The sequence below is a fragment of the Cheilinus undulatus genome, linkage group 16, assembly GCF_018320785.1.
Source record: "Cheilinus undulatus linkage group 16, ASM1832078v1, whole genome shotgun sequence".
Lineage (NCBI taxonomy): Eukaryota > Metazoa > Chordata > Actinopteri > Labriformes > Labridae > Cheilinus > Cheilinus undulatus.
In genome coordinates, this window is record NC_054880.1 from 26,603,296 (window position 1) to 26,623,485 (window position 20,190).

Here is a 20,190-nt window from a genome sequence, read left to right on the forward strand (position 1 = left end):
AAAGAAATTTAACTAAGCATCATAAGTCCTGTGATGGTCTACGGGTTGCCACTATTGTCTAAAGTCATATTGTGTGTGCTCTGGTGTGAGATAAATGGCTGCAGACAACTAGTAAAATCTACTTGCCAGCTCCTGAAAAAATATCAGACATTCATTTCTTCATCCATCTCTCACTATTTGTCTCTCTATGTCAGTCCTATGCGTGACTTGTGACCAGTCCAGGGTGCATCCCGTCTTTTACCCAATGACAGCTTGGACTGGCTCCAGCTGTGAACTGGTCAGCAGAGCAGAAAATAGATAGATGGGTGAATGTCTTTCTCAGTGGCCCAAAAAGTGCAAAATTCCCCCGTCCTCTGCCTCAGTCGATTCAGTGACCATATTTTCATCTCCTTCACAGTAACCAAATTATAACCAATAATCAGTATTTGTCAGCTCAAACTCCAACATAAAATGCTCGCAGTATTGCAGAACAATGCACAGGTATGTAGTGCTCATGACGGTGTAGGTGACTATGGAAGAGATTCAATGCAGAAGTATACACCAGGATTCAAATGCTCTATAATGTGTGGGCACTGGGTGTGTACTGGTCTTGCAATGGCTTATGTCATTATCAATCAAAACACATCCACTCATTCATGGTCTGCTCATATTTTCCAGAGGGTGTGAGCAATGTAGTTTCCACCTCATATAAAATATGCTGTAATGTCTGACAGAGTAGAATAGAGTGTTTGTACCCTTCTTTTTTCACCTCACAGCTGTCTCTCACTTTCTGAAATATGCAAACAGAAATTCCACTGAATGCCATAAATTCCACGTTTTACAACACTACCATCATCACTTTCAAAAATAATGGAAAAGTGTATGCTGTCTGACATTTCAGCTCCTCCAGTGGGACAAACACTTGACTTTGCCAAACTCCCTGTGATCCTAATTACATGCTTCTCACCCTATAACAGCCTCTCTGCTGAGAGTGCATAGTGGGGGGAAACTCCACGGCGTTACTACATAAACCCGGCCAGAGAGGAGGAGGTGGTTGTTGTTATTGCCATGGAAACAGGTTGCAGTAAAAGCTATGAACCCAGGGGGACAGGATGTGACAGCATGGGAGCATTCACAGCTGCTTCCTGCTTTCAGGTAGCTCTGGACCTCGTGGAGCAAGGAAAGGGAGGGTGCTATGGGTGCGCCACTCCTTGAATCAGCTGCTTGGGCTCTGGCTGCATGAATGGAATGGCAGGAAACCTCCTCCCACCACAAAATCTAAGAGCCAAATACACACATGCTGCAGCAGTGGCCAGCCTGTGCTGCTAAGGGCTCGCATTTGTTTTAAATATGGCTTCCCAGAGTTGTGTTTTATGTGCAATGTAATCCTCCTCAACTTGAACCATCTCTAATGTGCATGAGCAGCCAGCTGCTGGCACTCCAGCCATGACATGTCTGGGAAACTCAACACCATGTCCAGTAGTAGCTGAAGCACAAGCACAGATTTTCCTGCTGGCTATTGTTAAAATGATAGCTGGCTATAGATATGTGTCTTTAGTCTGTTCGTGTTATGTAGTTTCCTTATTTATGGCAGTGCTGACATAAACCATCACCCCATGCTGTCCAGCGTTATCGTAAGTGGTAGGCTCCAGGGACCTACTTTAATTGAAGTCCAACCATCAATACTATGTCTACATGTTTTTTGAGGAGTCAGTTTATTGCGCTGACCTAAACTGGACCAGGAGTTCTGGGTAGAGATCCTGGAAAAAACTGATTCATGACAGAATAGCTATTAATTTTCTCCATTCTGAATTGATCTGAAATTTTCAAGGTTCAGTATTTTTCAATTTGGTTTATTTCATCATAAATGCATTTTTAGTTTTAGCACAGCGAATGTGCTGCTGTTATTTTCTTCTAAGCACCATCTCCAAATCCCCTCCAAATCTAGATGCAGCTAGAGGTGTGAGGCTTGTTAGCTGCGCTGATAGCAGCACTGGCTCTTGGTGTTGGCAATATTTACATGGCTGTGTCTGACCTACAGACATACTGCCTATAATTTTCATCAGTACTCACAATGAATCTAACTGCAGTTGTGATGTCAGGCTGTGCAATAGCATAATCTCATAAAAGCACTTATTTCTATGGAACCATGACACTTCCAGTCCAACCCCTGATCAAAAAAAACATACAATTCGCTGTGGATTTTACAATCCTCTGGATAAGAGGAAGCCTGACCTGGCATATGTGCTATGTGTGATAAATGAAAGCAATGTAGGCGACTTTAGGAACAAGGAAAAAGCTTGATTTCACATCATAAACCACCAACACTGGTTAGAAAAAAGCAGAATAACAACCAGTACTGACTGACATGAACACTAAAAAGGGCATGGCTCATCCTCTGTTTTAAATCAAAAACTGGTGAGACAGTTTAACCAGTGACAATGTCAACTGGTGACTTCCAGTCAAATGCATCTTACTGACAGATACTGAAAACTTAAAGAGCCACTTTGTATAGATTTTCATCTATCTTATATCTTCTAAGCATATTAGACATAGAAAGAATTCAACACATTCAACACATTCAACTGAAAGTCCACAGTTAACACAACCACCCGATAAACCATAACACCTGCTCTCTAACAGCATTGCCAGTAGGGGTGGGAGAAAAAAGATACATCAGAGTACTGCGATATTTTGTCTGGTGATGTATCGTATTGTCTTGTCCACCAAGTATCGATTCTTTTCTAATCAATTGCTAAAATAAACTTAAGTCTATGATAATGGAAAAATAAAATAATTTGTCCAGTGAGGTCAGCAGAGGTGACGGTCACAGAGCAGGACAAAGCTAGCACAACAAATATGGCAGCACCAGGGGAGTGCATTAGGAATGCAAGCTGGGCATGAATGAGATGGACATGACACATTAAGCAGAAATATGACAAACATGAGTGCAAGACTAATGCTAAATCAGCTAAACAGTTGAAAAAAATGGTATAGATCGCAATATATGGCATCACAATACTCACTGTATTGCAAAATGTTTAAAATCACAATAATATCAAATCATGACCCAAGTATTGTGATAATATTGTATCGTGGGGCCACTAGTGATTCCCACCCCTAATTTTCAGCAGTGAAGGCTTTGGATTTATCATTATTCTTCACTGACAAGTTTCTGATACTTTCTTGCTTATGTCCACACATTTTATTCACTGTAAAGCATTTTGCAACTTCAATACAAATTCATGCTGTTGTTGTTTTTGGTTTTTCTCTGTGTAATTACATTATTTTAATCAGCTGATAAAAAGCACAACAAATGTCGGCTAAAATAATACATCATCTTGATGCCATGCACTTTTGGTTGTCAGGTCATAATTTACAGCCCTTAAGTGTACAACAGAACTGAAATTTTTACCTCTAAATAAAAGAAAAACAAGGACTGTGTTGTGCATCAGGAATCAGTTTGAATTGAAAATTGATCCTGAATCAAATCGTAACTGCAGGTTTGGAATCAAAATTGAATCTTGAGACACTGAAAGATTTGCATCACTGGTTCTGAAAATGCTTTATAGAGTCTGCACTGCATTTTGACCAGAAGTAGAACTGTATAAATGCTAAGAATAGCAGAAGTCACACTGTCTGCCTTAGGTTATTACTATGAGCTAGAGCAGTAGTTTTCAAAGTGGGGATCAGGGTCCCCTGAAGTTGTGTGCCATCATAGGGGGTGGGGTTGCCTTCCAAAAAAAAGGTTCAAATGATTTTTACATCATCTTTTCCCTTTTTGAGAAAAATTTCTATGAGTTTAATTGGATATAAGACCATTATTAAAAGTTCTAAAAAAATCCTTAAAATATAAGTTTGCTCATGACAGCAATAATGGAGGGGTCTGCTGCTCTTCAAAGATGCACGTAGACGCCACCTGTGCATTATTCCATAAAGTGCAATGGTCTTTACATGGAGATTACTTGTAGTCTGTCCCTAGCTAATGCCTGATCTTTCTGGTGTGCCCTCAAGAAGTATTCTTCAGTAAAAACGTGTCATCTATAGGCAAGCATATTTACATAATTGCTTGTGACACAGCCAAATGCATAGAAGAACACAGAGTGAAACAGCCAGTCCATCTCTGGCCTTAGTGCTACAGGAAAAACTGAATTTACTTTGTGTAGTGTATCAGCATCTTTTTAGAGTTGCACACTTGAATAAGCAACAGATTGAGACACAGTTATCCCCAGACAAAAGCTTGATTGTGTTAGAAACTGAGGAAAAACTGGGATGGAGAAAAACGTGCCAGATGAGAATTACTCACCCACAACCATGAGAGTGAACTCGAAACCCCGCTTCACAGATTTTCTGTAAACTTGGTTGGGTAGATTTGCAAAGCCCACATAGCCCTCCAGGTTCTTCTGTTGCTGTGGACCAAAAATAAACAGAGCTGATACCACAACACTGCACTGGAACATTAGTATGGTTATGGCACATTGTTTCACTTGCAGGCTTGGATGTCAGAGAGCACATGAGAGACCACTTCACAAAACTATGGGTCAAAAAAATATCAAAATAAGTCCACTGTTCCTGCATAAACAGATTATATCTGATTAACATGGCTGAACTGTGATTTCTGTAATCATTCCTCGGTTCTTTTTTTGTACGTTTTGGCAGGCGGCAGTTTTGATAGCAAAAAGTGAAGAAAGTTTAAGGGCTGCTCTCATGGACTGCTTCAACCATCAGCTAAGAGATGGACAGTAATGGCTGCAACATCATCCTTCAGGGCAAATGTGCTCCATTAAAGTACTTAAACTTGAACTGTTTGTTTTTCCTATCAGATTGTAATCCTAATGCCGAGGTCAGACTACACATTTTAAGCACAATTATAGCCCCACCTGGCAGATGAAGGGTTTCAGGCTTCACTGGCCCTGAGAATTTGAGTGTCTTATCCAGTTAGTGAACAAACCACATTTAGGACAACTCTTGAGCTCTTGACATGAAGTCTAGCACGTTTGACTTTTCATTCTGCCTTCTGCATTCACAAAAGCAGGAAATGTAGTAGCGGGACTGGGAACTGGCATAAATCCGCACCACTACCTAGTTTTTTGACAGAGTTTAGCAGAATGATGCAGACACATCAACGCCACAATGGCAGAGCTAGAGGAGATTCAACCTATGCTTAGGATGCTCCATTTGCTACAGAGGAGTGTGACATGTGTTAAAAAACATGACCCAACCCCTTACAGTATCTGTCACAGTATTGGATGAGAGTCAAATTGAAGTTTTTTTTAAATAGTTATCTAAGTCCATTACAATTTTGATGGGACATTTCTAAAACTATCAGTACATCCAAAATAAAATAGCCCAACAGGCTGACGAGTACTTACAGCTGGTTGTAGCGCACGCAGATTGTCAAGATGATAAAAATGTTGACACGAAGAGGCATCAGTCATCAAAGAAGGAAGGTCCATGAGGCAGGAAGGAAACCAAAGAAAAGCAGAGAAGGAAATTAGTAAAATCACTCAGAAATTCCAGTGCAGCTGACAGATGTGCTATGAATCTGGAGAACATACCTCATTCTTTAAAAAAAAAAGAAAAAAAAAAAAACAATAGACATGAAACATCCAATAATATGGCCTGGAGTTTTTCTCAAATATTAGGAAAACCATGTTTGGTCATTCATTTCTGCTAAAACTGATAAGTTAGCAATCGCGGTTTACATCAATCTCAATAACAAATGGACTTAGACCAAATCATTTCATGCAAATAATGATTTGTTTTGGCCTTTCCATGCAAAGGTTAATGGCTTTGCACATAAAGTAGTATGGCACTGGATGTGTCAATAGACAATGTGCATAAATATTACATTTAGTCAAGTTTCTAGTTATGATTTAGGCCTTATTTTGCTCTCACAAAATTGCCATGACGGTAGTAAGGTAGATGTTGCAGTTTCAAAAAAGGAACAAACTGACACCAGTATAAGTACTTACATTTAGGTGCTCACTGAAAACGAGTATAAACTCAAATACTTAATACTTTTACAGTTCTTAAAATCATTGACAAGTTTATTGTGTTTTCATTAGATGTTCCTAACTTCTGCTCTTGATGATTTATCCCTGCATAGTTTGCGTTTTGCTTTATTATTTTATCCTCATTTAAGTTTATTTATCACCAAACTGTCGACATTCCTCTGCTGCTCAAGGAATGACAGACTTAACTAGGTTGATACATTACTTCAGATTTTTCAAAAGTTTTAAATGGCAAAGAAATCCTGCAACAGTTTGTGTCTAATCACAGTGACTGCAATTATGTAGCTGCTGGACAGGCTTGAAATGTCTACCGTTGTCATTGAAACACTGTATGTTACCGTGAAGACCGGCTCATAAGGAAGTGTGAACTGCTACTGGAAACTGCTGTTCTGTTGCTGTATCTCATTCATGTTCCCTGCTGCTTATTTGTTGATGGACCACAGTTATTCTTGTCCAAGCCCTTCCTGTATGCATATTGGCAAAAAAGACAAGCATTTCTCTCATAATTGTTGACCCCATTGCAGCTGAGTGCCGCTAAAATGTACAGGAAAGGTGAGTTGAGACATATTATTAAGTCAGTGACAGGAAAAAGTAGTCTGCTCTCAAGGAGTTACTAGTCTGCTGTTTAACCAACAGCCAGTACTCAGAAGCCCATACTGATGATGACTCTGTATTCATATACATCATTTAATACATTGTTTAAAAGAACTATAGCCCCTTGTTTAATCAGCTGCAAATGTCTGCTCCTGCAGCTGACAGTGCTGAGAGAAATATAAACTTTGCTCTATGATTGGGAAACTTATATCATTTCTAAAACCAACAAGAGCTTTGTTATCTGCCTTATATCTTCTGTAAAATAGAAATTCATTAGTGCACCTTTAAATTGATTAGACCATTACTAACATATCTGTAAAGGCCCACATTTAAACAGAGCGCTGGATCTTCACATTACTGGCAAAGAATAGGTCACCAAAGTCAAACATACAGTAGAGCGACTGTACAGAATCAACACAGATGTTTATAGGAGCTGTCAACAGTTAACCAGAGCTCTAAAGACGATGCATCCTCCACTGGTCACACCAGTCTCACTGTTATTACACACATATACATCTCTGACAGAATAGCAGCCTGCTGGGCTTACAACCCTGGGCCCTGTCCAAACTGCTTCCTGTACAGGCGACAACTGATGAACAGCAGAGCGTCCTGAAACTGCAGTATGTGCAAACCTCAACTCTAACAAATAATGGCCAAATCCACATTTGCATTTTGTTGAATATGCATCTGCCAGAGTGCAACACCTTGTACTTTCACATATGTTATGCCAAAAGCTTCAAAAGCAATAGTGTTGTTATATTTCTGGTGCAATGTGGTTAGATTTCTTTTATCTGCAGGCGATGTGTCACGTACACCGTGCTGAGCTGCAGTTTCTCAACCAAATTTTAACCACACATTCACAGACATTAGTTCAAAACCGGCTGTCTGAATTTTTACTAAGTTTATGCATGATTAGTGTTAGAGATAACACACAAAGAGGTGATCTGTTTAAGTATTCAGATTATTTTTTGTTGTTGTTGCAAGTACAGATGCACCAATGCATCAGTTTAACGTTGATATCAGCTGACATGGGCCTTGTTAACAAACACTACCTGTTGGCCAAATAATGTGGCATGAACAGATCTCATTTACCTATGCTTATCTGTTGTGTCCAGTCAGTTTTATGCTGGCATCTGGCATAAATCAAAAAAGAAATGTTGCCATATTATGAGTCTTACACCAAGAAAGTGCAGGGAAAAGGCATCAGCATTGGCTAACATCGGGACAGGCCTAATTTCCACATTCAGACATCCCTAGTATCCAGTAATGGAATGTGTCACTTAGTTCTGCAAATCAAGCAATCCATTTTTCTGAAGCTATAGAGAAGGGGGAGAGGACAGTGTTACACCCAGTAAATATCCACAAAATTTAGTAAAGTGTACGTTCAAAAGCTTGTGTTGTATTGTTGTCAACAGTTGTGACCCATGTGGAGCCAGTGGATTCTGTTGGCTGTCAGTAAAGTATGAAATGGGCTGTTTTTGATCATCTTACAAACAGCAAAAATAATGATCTGAGTCCTTCTGTGGCAAAAACAAGCACTTTTAGTGGATGAACTCTGATCAGGCATGTGTGCCCTCGAGGATTAGCTGAAGCTATTTCTGCTCGATTTGTGGGTGCCAGATGAAGCAATCCCCTAAGGCAATGCTAAAACGTTTGGGCTCATTAGTGGTTTAAACACAAAAATATGGTAAAACTCCACAGGCCCATTTTGAGCAAAGAAAAGCAGGACTTCATTAAACCAGGCATTAAATAACTGAGCTCCAGTCACTAAAGGAAATTCAACATCTGTGTCTTCAGCTGAAGCTCAACACCAGTATCACTGCCAAATGAAATCAGTGCAGGAAAGTAACGAGACAGAAACAGACAGACAGAAAAATGCATGCTGCTCTTCGCCGTTTTGCTCAACTGCCGGAAACAATGTGGTGAGCCTCCAGGAAGCCGAGGGTTACAAGGAGGTCCGACAAGCCTGGAGGCAGGGCTCTGAGTGCTGAGTGTGAATCCTACAGCAGAGAGGATACTGGTGCTTTCTGACAGAGCCCTTCCCACGACCTTCTGAGAGCTCAGACATTTCATGCATCATCCAGCACTGTTTTTCTTCTGAACGTCTCAGTTGATATGACTTGGCTCTGTACACCAGTCTGAAAAAAGTCCCAAATTCTTCCCCTCACATGGGAATAAAAACATTTAAAGAGACAGAGTTCACAGCAAATTCCATTAAAATGTCTCTGGGAATCATGGACTTTACTGTTTTAGAACCCATCACTTACAGCCTGACTGATGTTACAGAGAGCAGATATGAGCTACTAACATGGGCAGATATATAACTGTCCCTTGGGGATGCTCAATCACAGTTTGTGCTGCTGATAACACTGCCGATCATCTATTAGGGAGATGGGCCATTAGTGATAGCAATTATGATCATATTTTGTGCTTTAATTTGTTGGTTTAGAGGTCAGTCTACTTAGCTTAGCATTCGACACTGGCTATAAAAAATAACTGGGACACATTTGAGGTGATCAAAACAATCTTTTCCGCAATGCACCGTGACGCAGACTTGCGGTGTTGAAATAATCTTTACCTCGATGCATCATGATTGGGACATGGACAGTTCTGCATCAATGCAGAGGCATCTCACAATCTATCCCAGTATACTGCTTGTGTATTTTTCACCTGATTCTGGACTGACTGTTATACTGAAATAATGACTGGTTTCCCTCCCAAACTATGTTGATTTCATTGGTAGTCTATTTTAAATGATGCAGCTTTTCCTGTAGCATTAGTCACAAGTGACGCTACACATTCAATAAATTTCTGTCTTAAGCATATGTTGGCGCGTCAACCAGGAAATACTCTGAATGCAGTCTGCTGACTGAAAAATGAAGATGCAGAAGCTAAATTGGTAAGCTTTTGGCAGATTGCCTGGTGGTTGGCTCGCATTCCATGTGCACGGTCATCCCGGGTTTGGGTCTGCGCTGTAACTCCTTCCCTGAATGTCTTGCCCCTATGCTATCGTCCCTGTTTTCAGACTCTATCTACAGAATTTGTCTGAATAATGAAGGCATTAAAAAGCCCAAAAATATATATCTTTAGGAAAAAGAAAAGAAGACAGTAAAAAAAAGACATTTCCGTTGTGGATGGACGGACTCTGACATGTTCGTTCTGTTATCCCCACAGACTGTATAACACCAGTGTGTCCCCTGTGTTTCATTACCATAGCGATCTTTAAATGCAGTGATGCAAACATTACTTTGAGATAAAACAAACATCCCTAGAGTGAACATACCGTACACTGACACAGAAAATAAATTAACTTAAAACCTGATACCATATCAGACTGCATGCAGCTATTATTTACCAAGAGGAAGTGAAAAAAGTCTGCTGCACAGGACAATTTTACTCAACTTTCTTATTGCATCATGTGCAGAATGAGTATTAAGAACAACAGTCATTGTCGCTTTGTATGTTATTTATAGAGAGTGGTCTTATGTGATTTTTAAAAAATGCTTAAATGGTTAGCAGATATAGTAAGCTGCCCACTCATAGTCCGTGAGGGAAATGTCATGAAGTTAGAGAATATCCTGCCACTTTTCACGAATGCTCAAATGCATGTGTGTCTACATGTGTGAGAACGGTGCACAAATGATCCAAATGTTTCTCATTCTGACGAGGCGTTTAAACTAGTTGGCCTGTTCTTAACCAGGCAAAGCCTGCGGGGAGCAGTGGAGGAACTTCAAGAGAAATTCTGCATTTCATTTTTCACAATCTAGATTTTCCACAATAAAACTGATTCATCACTCAGGCCTGCTTTATGATTAAATAACATTTATAATTACAGTAAGGCACCATACCCTTGCTCAGCACATTTCTTTTCTAAACATCCTAAAGAGTCAATATAAGTTCATCTTCTTAATTTAGACCTAAACTGTGATTTCAAACTTACTTGTCTAATAATGTCCATGATGTGAATAACTGATCCCCCTGCTGTACTAGTCTCTATTACACTAAACAAACCTAGAACTCACACTTACACAATGCTACGTCACCACAGACTTGCTCTGGTATTTGACTCTCAGCACCATCTGACACACTCTGTCTGCCTAGCTGAATGCCCTGAATGCCTGGTTTCCTGCCCATCTGTGCTTTCTCAGCTGCAAACAGCAAAGAAAATGTGCAGTTTGGGTGCAACAGCAAGAAACTATCAAATTGTATTTCCTTTATGGCCATGAAAATTTTCTTAACAGCAGTTACGTTTGTAAACTTACTTTCTTTTCTGGAATGCAAACTTTTTTTTTGCTACAGATTTATAATTCTGCATCAAATCTATGCAGTGACATAGTTTTAGGTGTGAACTACATTTACATATTGATACCAATATTGCTATTTATTCAGAAAAAAATTGTGTTTGAATATCTGCAAAAATCCACTATCATGCACCCCTAAAAATGTACTTTTGTAGTTTAGACTGAATTTGGAAGTTTAAATGCAAAACTTTAATAATAAAACTTTGATAAGATTTGTGTGAAATTCAGACCATGGGTAGGAGTCTGTCTGCAACTTTTTAACACTGAAACCATTAGAAAGTTTTTGTGCAATCTATACTGAGTTCAGGGGTTTGCCGACAAGTTTTAATAGACTTCTTCTTTTTCACCTTAGTATCACTATCGGAAGTGATACCACTAGATTAATCCAATTATGATATGAAAGTAGATCTGCACCATAAATCAGATGTTATCACCTTCATTAAATTAGCTTCCACATTGAACACACTGCAACTATCTTAATGCAACGTAGTAAGCAAAAACGATTGTTCATTGTAAAAATCACCATTTTCTCACTCAGCATGTGCAAAATTTACACAATCTCATACCCTTTTCATGCAATGAGATGAAATTCAAACTTGCTCAGCTACCCTCAGAATAACTGTTGTAAATTTAATGTTAAAATAAATGCAGGATTTCATTTGGATTTATGTTGCAAACAGCTGTGGCTACAGCCATTACAGATCCCATTATAGTAGTTCATTCATGTCACCCCATATCATTATCACAATTTTGAAAAGAACATTAAGTATCATGTTTTTTTCTCATAGAGTGTGGCGTAAGATAAAAACAGACTTCAAGTCCTAAAGATTTAAACTATGATTGCACAACCCAAATCCCAAATAAGGTTGTGTTGTCATGCTGGATACGGCATATGCTTTAGTATAGTCTTGCTGAAATATGCGAGGCCTTCCATGAAAGAGACACTGTCTGGATGGTAGTGTATGTTGCTCTAAAAGCTTTACATACTGGTTCAGCATTCATAGTGCTGTTCCAGACGTGTAAGCTGCCCACGCCATAGGCAATAACGTAACCCCATATCATCAGAGATGCTGGCTTTTGAACTTTGTGCTAATAACAAGCTGGACGTCCCCCTCCTTTTTAGTTTACAGGATAAGGCTTTGAGGGTCGCCACAGAAAAATATTGATTCAACTGACCACAGAACAGTTTTCTGTTTTGCCTCAGTTCCTTTTAAAAGAGGTTTGGCCCAGAGAAGATGATGCTCTATCCGGATCTTGTTCTTATATGGCTTTTTCCTCGTATGATACCGCTTTCACTTGCATTTGAGGATGGCACCATGAACTGTGTTGACTGACATTGATTTCTGGAAGTGTTTCAGAGCCCATGCAGTGATCTCCAGTGCAGAATCATGTCCATTGTAATGCAGTGCCACTAAGGGCCCCAAGACCACAAGTATCCAATATTGACATTAAGCCCTGACTCTTGCACACAGAAATTTCTGCAGATTCTCTGAATCAAAATTTTTGATGATACTATGTACTGTAGATGGAGGAATATTCAAAGTCTTTGCAATTTTATGTTGAGGATTTTTATTTATATGTTCCACGTTTTTAGAAGCAGTTTTTTGCAGATTGGAAAAACCTCTGCCCACCTTTAATTCTGGGAGACTCTGCCTCTCTAAAATGCACCTTTTATACATATTACTGACCAGCTGCCAGTTAAGTTGCTCCTTCAGCTGTTGTTCATAAGTACCACTTATTTTTCCAGCCTTTTGCTACCCTGTCCCTGCTTTTTAAAATATGTTGCTGCCATTGAATTAAAAAAAGGCTAATGTCTTTTACGAAATCGTAAAATGTCTCAGTATATGTTGTTTTTTTCCAGTTATAAATAAATATGGATTTGTGAGATTTATGAGCAAATCCTTGCAATTTGTTTGTACTTACATTTACACAGCATCTCAACTTTTTTGGGAACAGAAATTGTAGGATTCACATCTTAATATCCCATTACTATCTATCCAAAATGTGCTGCATTTATTTTGAATTTAGTGTTTTCATTCATGTTTATTGCAGAAAGGAAACAACTTTTTTTTTCTAACATTGCTAAGTCCAGTCCCAATTTAAGTTTAAAATTCTGATATTGGACAAGCCAAGGATGTAGATGGCTTGACTTTTATGATGTTTTTTTACCAGAACATTTTACAATGACACTCCCACAAACTTAACTATAACACGGATAAAATCAATACCATTATTGATCAAAATGCAACCACTAAATGATTATTGGGATTATGTGTACGGTTTGCATGGGCTTGTTCTGAATTGTACCTACCCAAGATATAGCTAACATTTTTCGTTTTTACATGTGGACCTGTTCTTACCAGCTAGGATTATTTTATGAAACTATTTTAGATATTTGTGGCGATTGCAACAGCAGAGAGTCTGTAACTCTTCTTGTCAGGAGCTGGCTCGACTCTGAATCTACTCACTCATGACAATAACACAGGAAATACCGGGCTAATATACAAACCAACCACGGAAATATCTTTTCAAACAAAACTATCAGTTTGAGTTAATTGAGGAACTTCATCGCGTAATCCCATTCATAAATCTGAGGATTAAGAGAAGTGCTAAAGCTCCATTAAGATAGATTTCAGTACGAATTCTAAGTTTAAGCATTTGTCGAAAACCCCAAGCCACAGTCACTAAAACGAAGATCGTTGAACCGGAAAAAAACCCATCCCGGGTGCACATTTAGCATATAACAGAGCATGGCGACTAGATTTCAGCAACTTTACTGAACAAAGTTTACTTTAACTGACAATAGCTTCACTCGTGTCGCGGTTCAACAAGTGACCGTGTTGACTGGTGACATTCAGTCAAATATGAACTACGGATGTTAAAATGTATCCTCACAAAACATCCTTGTTTAGTTTTTTATTTTATCAAAATGCCAAAATACTCAGCATGTGTGTTTCATAAAAATGTAGACAAGTATTTCAGCCTTTAACAACGTGAAACGACGGAAATCACAGACGCATTCGACTGTAAGTCACCAGTTATCACGGTCACACTTAAAACCATAACACCGGAAGACCAAAACAATCTACGAGCAACGTTGTCCGAAAAAGCAGCAACAAATGAAATCTTCAGCTTTTTATTTGAGGTTTAGTGTGAGTGTTGGTAACACTGGGCTATGCAAACGTTAGAACTCTAAGATAGTTCCAACAGAATTCGTCCAACGGTTTGTCAAAGCCCAACGGTTAAAAAAGTTAAACTCAGAGCAACTTTGCATACGGAAGAGAAAAGAAAGGTATGGGAAAAAGCTGATAAAACTCACCCATTATGCCACCGTTCCCGTCGGCTTCACTAACCAATGAATCTCCGCTTGACATTCCCTCTCACAAACTCGGCACTCAACTGTGAAAAGTAGTAGCTAGTACTGGGATACGCACAGTATGGGACGCAATGGGCTGTGAACGACGCGGGAACGCCAACGTAAAAAACGTACGTCCTCCTTAGAGAATAGCGTTTGTGACGTATCGCGATAGTTGCAGTCATTCTTTCTACAGTCTATGGTTACATTTAATCGAATTCGACCCATTTCTACTTGCAGATACCAATGATTTAAACTCAAATCACAGTTATAAATTCAGATAATTCGGTAGTTAATTAAACAACATTTCGGGAATTCCAATTAGATTTCGGGACTTGATGCTTTGCAAAGAAGCTAATCAATTCATTTTACAATCGTTAAATGAAGTCAATGAACTACGAAAATGCAGACAAAACACGCATAGCCTACTATGAACAACTGTAGGGACTGAAGCCACGCTTTCTCTTGGGAAACGAGTTAGCCAACAGCGCCATCTGAAGGATATTAATTGAATCACAGAAGAGCAACAAAAAAGAATTGAAAAAATAGTGTAGATATTGAAAGTTAAAGTAGAAAGAGACGGCCTAATAATAAGACAGGCTACATAAAAGGATTATTATGTTGAAAAAAAAACTCTGGAAAAAGTGAATAAAATACAATTTAAGAAATAAAAACAAAGAAAAAACACAAGCTAGTCGTTGTCAATAAAAGAAAAATGATATAGCATATAACATTTTGTTTACATCTTTGAAATTTTATATAAAATAAAGTCAGCAAAATATGCCAGTTTTTGTTGAAAGGCCTATTTGATTATTAAATTAGCTTTGCTGAAGACCCACTATTTTTTTTATTTAAGTCTATATTCCTCTCAACTATTTGAATGTTCAAAAATTGTTTGAAAAAAATCTATCTATCTATCTATCTATCTATCTATCTATCTATAATTACTTTAGTTAAGTTTATTTATGTGATGTACATGATTCACAGTGCTTTAGGTACAAAATGAACGAGTAGAGAGCGGAGCAAACATGAACCCTACAAAGAGGCTTCAGTAAAATCAATGAGCAGCCTTGCTGAGCTTTGTCTGTACACGGAGCCTCTGGCTGTGAAATCAGATGTAATGGAGTGTGTCAAAGAGGAGAATGAGCGTGTCACATCACATTATGTGATGCTGCATGTACACAGAGCTTCACATGGACCACCTGTGACTCTGTGTTATTACAATGTACTTTAATTGAGCTGTTGTGTTCCTTCTGCAGACCCTGGGTGATATAATGACACAGAAAATAATCAAAACCCTTTCATGAAAGTCTTTATTATAGATACATAGATAATGGTCCTGCAGATAAACAAAGGCAATGTTTCCACCAGTATAAAAATGAATTATAGTGCATTTATCCATTAATGTAATGAGCTTTACAAGTAAAAACTCTTAAACAAGATGCACAACAATGCAGGAGTAAAACAAGTTATATAATGCAGAGAAACATACAAAAAGGACAACAATGGCATGAAAAGAAAAAGGAAGAAACTGAAATAGATTTAAACAATAATGGTAAGGCACTGTAGCCTTATTTATAGGGTACTATTTGTATAGCAGTTCAAAAGTACACTGCAGAATAGAGAATGGTGAAGTTGGCAGACATTATGAGATTCCAAATACCATGTTTACTGACAATGTATGGTAATATTAACACATTTTGCTCAAATATGACTCCTCATATCTATGTCACCCCTTAACGCTGCAGTAAGCAATTTATTTTTGGTGCCGTATGCCCCCAAAAACAATAGAACCTGCCAGAGTCTTGTTATTGAAGCTATCTCAAAGAGTAACACACTTCTGTAACGCCTCCTCACGCTGCACTCTCACTTGAGGAAAACCAGCAAGGGAGGACGCTCCAGCCAATGAAGAGGCTAGTACTTGCAGCCAATCACGGCTCAGGATGAAGGGAGTGTTCCTATTGGCTGCTGTAGGAAGTGCGCTTACGCCTCAGCTCTGTGAGAAGTTGATACAATGGCAGAGTTACCAGCAGTGTTCGGTCCTATGTAGAATTTGTTCATGCTGAGACAAAGTGTTTTCTAACCTGTAATTAGGCCACTGATTTCAGTGGGAAAGCGGAGCAAAATCACTCCACGAGAGCTTTGCTACTGTCAGTATTCGATTCAGCGGACATGCACATTCACTAGGAGGTATGTGAGAAGAGGGGCAGAGTTATGGAGCCCAAACACGGAGAAGAACAGGAAGGGAGGGGGAGTAGAGTTGATTCTACACAGTTCTCACTGAATGTTTCATACTCGAGCTTTAATCCCAGAGTTTTACTAGAATGATTTTGGGCATTAGACATTTGCACCATGAGTGAAGTTACTGACTCAGTTAGTGAAGTCCTGCCTGTGGGGTACAACTATAATATACCGTACAGCGGATGGTATACAGAACACGGTAGAGAAGACCTTTGGTGTGCGTTTTATACTTATTGCCACTTGTAGTCACCTAAATTGGCCTTCATATTCAAGATTAAAGTATGTGATAGAAATAAGGGAACATTGTAGTTAATAAAGAGCATGTAGCTTTATGAAAAGCTGCAGTTTTGAGTTGGATTTTAAAAACATTTTTGGGTGTAGTAAAGTTTCTACGGTGCAGTTTCACTTAAAAAAGTCACGCCTACACAACATAAATGACCATTAAAAATGTTTTTCCACTTCTTAGAAAATTGACATCAACAGTTTCAACAAAAAAATTGAGCAGTTTCAACTTGTTTGGTTTTACAGTGTGTACTAGTAAGTATTTAAGATTGCCCAGTCAACTGACGCAATCCTCCGTATTCCACCAGTATTCAAAAAGCATGGCTTCATTCATGTCCAGCCTCACATGATGGGAAATGTAGCTCTTTTAGAGTCTCAGCTCAGTAACTACAGCTGCTCTTTTAGCTCCCAAACAGCTCCTCATTTGGAGCCTTTTTGCCCTTTTATATCTTTTAACCAGCAACATAAAGGGGGAAAAAAATTAAATAGTTTCCCACATGGAGGCCAGCTCCCACAGTTCATAAAAGGAGGCAAATCTTAGAACTGACAATCACTGGATTGAGTCATCATGACTCCCCTGTAACTGGTCATCTTGAGTTGTTACTTCAGTCTAACCAGTACCCCACAAGAGTTATTTAGCTAAATAATAACCTGACACACTAGATGGATGTGTTTCACACATTCATCTGGAAAATCTCTGATAGACATCGTTTGGGAAAGGGCAGAGGCTTTAAAAAAAATCTCGGAGGGTGATTGGATGAATGTTCTGTCTGTCACATCTTTACAGGCCAAGCAGAGCAACAAAACATGTGACGTCGTAGCCGCTATACCGAGGTGGGCATGCACCGCTACCGGGAATAATCCCCATATAGAACAGCATAATGTGAACCATGGCGACCGTAGACAATTCAGTACATGACTTTTGTATTTTTGAATAGAAAACAACTCAGTGCTGTTCTTCGTTCTTCTTTTAACGAAGAAATGTTTGATGAAACTGGCGCTTTAGCAGCATCCACGCTATTGTCTTCTGCCATAATTGCGCCGGCTTCTTGTTGCTGCTTTGCAAGATGTATTCTCCAGTGAGAAACACGGAAATGGGCGGATCCATCTGCTTTGCAAGGTTAGCTAAATAGTATATCAGTGTGTATTTCAAAAGCATGTTTATGACAGTATTAGGGAGAAACAGGTTCTTAGAGTATTCTTAATGCATATGCATGTTATGTGCTCATACAATTTTGAAGTATTTCAAATTTGAAAGCATATAAAGACCTTCAACTTCCAACAATCTAACAGAAAAGACACACTGAATTGGAATCGGGTTTTTTGCAATTAGGAAAATTCCTTATTTGAAAGTTAGCGTATGACAATAAAGAGAAATAAAAGCCAAAAACACACGTGCATCACATGCATTCATTTAAATGAACATAGAAAAATGATACAATGTTCTTTGGATAAATAATTGATTTATATACTAATTTTGGACTCTACTCCCAGTGTCTCATAAAAAAATTGAACATTTTGTGCAGGAATGTGCATGATTTGGCCCTGGGAAAGGGCAAGAGTTTACAGAACAGAATTTGGCTGCTTGACTTAAAAAACAGCTAAAAACTGTAAAAATGCTGGCAGACAGTTTATTATATAAATATTTTCATGTCTATTTCATTTTGATGAACTCTATGGCAGGAACCCATGTTAAGTTATTCTCTCCTTATGAAGCAGATTTCAGGGCACAATAAAGAGTTTAAATTTGAAATAACTCTGTTGGAAATATAATCAGTATTGCCACATTGAATTCGATCTATACAATGCACACCGAGAGGCTTTCTATAGAGAGGTGTGTTCCTTTCAAAGTTATGCCAAATTACTTAAATTTACCACAAGTGGACTCTAATCAAGGTGCAGAAACATCTCAGCAAACGTTGAGAGGAATGGAGGGAACCTGAGCTAAAATTTCAAGTGTTTTTGAAAAGGGTCTGAATACTTATCAATGTGATACTTCAGTGTTTTTTTTTAATCAATTTACTTTTTTTTTTTTTTTAATGAAGAAACGGTTTCCGTTTTTCCATTATTGTTGTTGTGTAAGAAATAAAAAGGCAAAATGGTACCAAATGAAGAGCTTTTTGGAAGCTGTAGATCAGCTCTTCTGAGCAGAGGAGAAATGGTTGGGAAACACTGATCTAGATGTACACTTTGTACAGAAGAAGGAACTGTGACAACTTCAATAGAAATAATTGTAAAATTTGGCAAATACGGGTTAAAAGTGGCATTAATGGGTTGAAATTGGCAAAAACTAGTGGGAAAAAATGGTATGAAGAGGCAAAATTTTGGAAAAGAGACAAAACTGCAAAAAAAAGGTTGCAGAAATGTTTTGATATAGTAGTTTAAAAGGGGGTAAAAAGTGGCAGAAATTGTGAAGGAAGTAGAGAATGGGCCACAACAATTAAAAAATGGGTGATTTATGGTGAAAAGTGGTTAAAAAGGGTCAAAAAAGTTACAAAAAATGGCCAAAACAAGAATAAAAAGTATGCTAAAAGTGGCAAAAAATATTTAAAAGTGAAACCAAATGGGCTCAAAGTGGCAAAAAAAGAGGTGAAAAGGGGTCAAAAGAGGAAAAATGATTACAAAAATGCATATAAGGGCTGTAAAATTGTGAAAAATTTGTTAAAAAGTAGCATGAACACATAATTCCAACATTTGAAGCCATTTGACAAAGTGAGGTAACTGTTTGACTGTTAGCATCAATTCTACTGATGCAACACACATGCATTGACAACATCAATAAATCACAAATTGTGAGGGCCTTTTCTCTGGGTTTATCAGGTGTCCAAATGCTCTAAATGGATATTACTCTCTGTTAATGCATTGTACAAATGGGGACATTGTTTTAAACCTTCCAAAAAGTGAAAGATGGAAAAACTCCCATCATGCCAAATGTGATTATGTTGTATGTCAGCTGGCCCATTAGTGATTTCTGCCTTTTTATATCATTTTATCACTGAGCCTAAAAAATGTGAGAAATATCAAGCTGGATACATGACCACAGAAACATCATCTGTTTCTCTGCCGTACTGATTTAATTGTGCACCCTTATATGAAAAAATCTATGGTTAGTGTATTTTACCTGTATTCATTCCTAAGTAATTACATAATTCAAACACTAGGTGTCAGTGTGGCAGAGGAAATGCATTAGACGCACTTTCTATTGTGAATAATGACTGGGTTACATAACCCTACAGTGAACACATGCTTGATTGTTTTGCAGAGAAGTCATATGAATGTAATTATCAATGGTTGGAGATGCAATTTGCATGAAACGAGCTGTGTGAAAACAAACCCATCCTTGATTGAAATGGTGCTCTCATGAATCAAATTTCAAAGTGAGCAAATGGAGTTGTTATTGTAATATTGTGTTCACAATTCTGAT

At 38.4% G+C, this 20,190-nt stretch overlaps 1 protein-coding gene across 2 annotated transcripts in view; it reads right to left on the reverse strand.

Annotated features, from left to right (window-relative positions):
• sept7a (septin 7a) overlaps positions 1 to 14,364 on the reverse strand; it is a 50,116-nt gene extending 35,752 nt beyond the window's left edge. For both annotated transcript variants that reach the window (XM_041808321.1, XM_041808320.1), the window contains exons 1-3: positions 14,208 to 14,364; positions 11,567 to 11,568; positions 4,286 to 4,388 (exon numbers count right to left, since the gene is read on the reverse strand). In XM_041808321.1, coding sequence (XP_041664255.1) covers positions 4,286 to 4,388; positions 11,567 to 11,568; positions 14,208 to 14,262 — 160 coding nt within the window. In that variant the 5' untranslated portion in view covers positions 14,263 to 14,364. The remainder of the gene's footprint in view (positions 1 to 4,285; positions 4,389 to 11,566; positions 11,569 to 14,207) is intronic.
• Between the last annotated feature and the right edge of the window lie 5,826 nt (positions 14,365 to 20,190).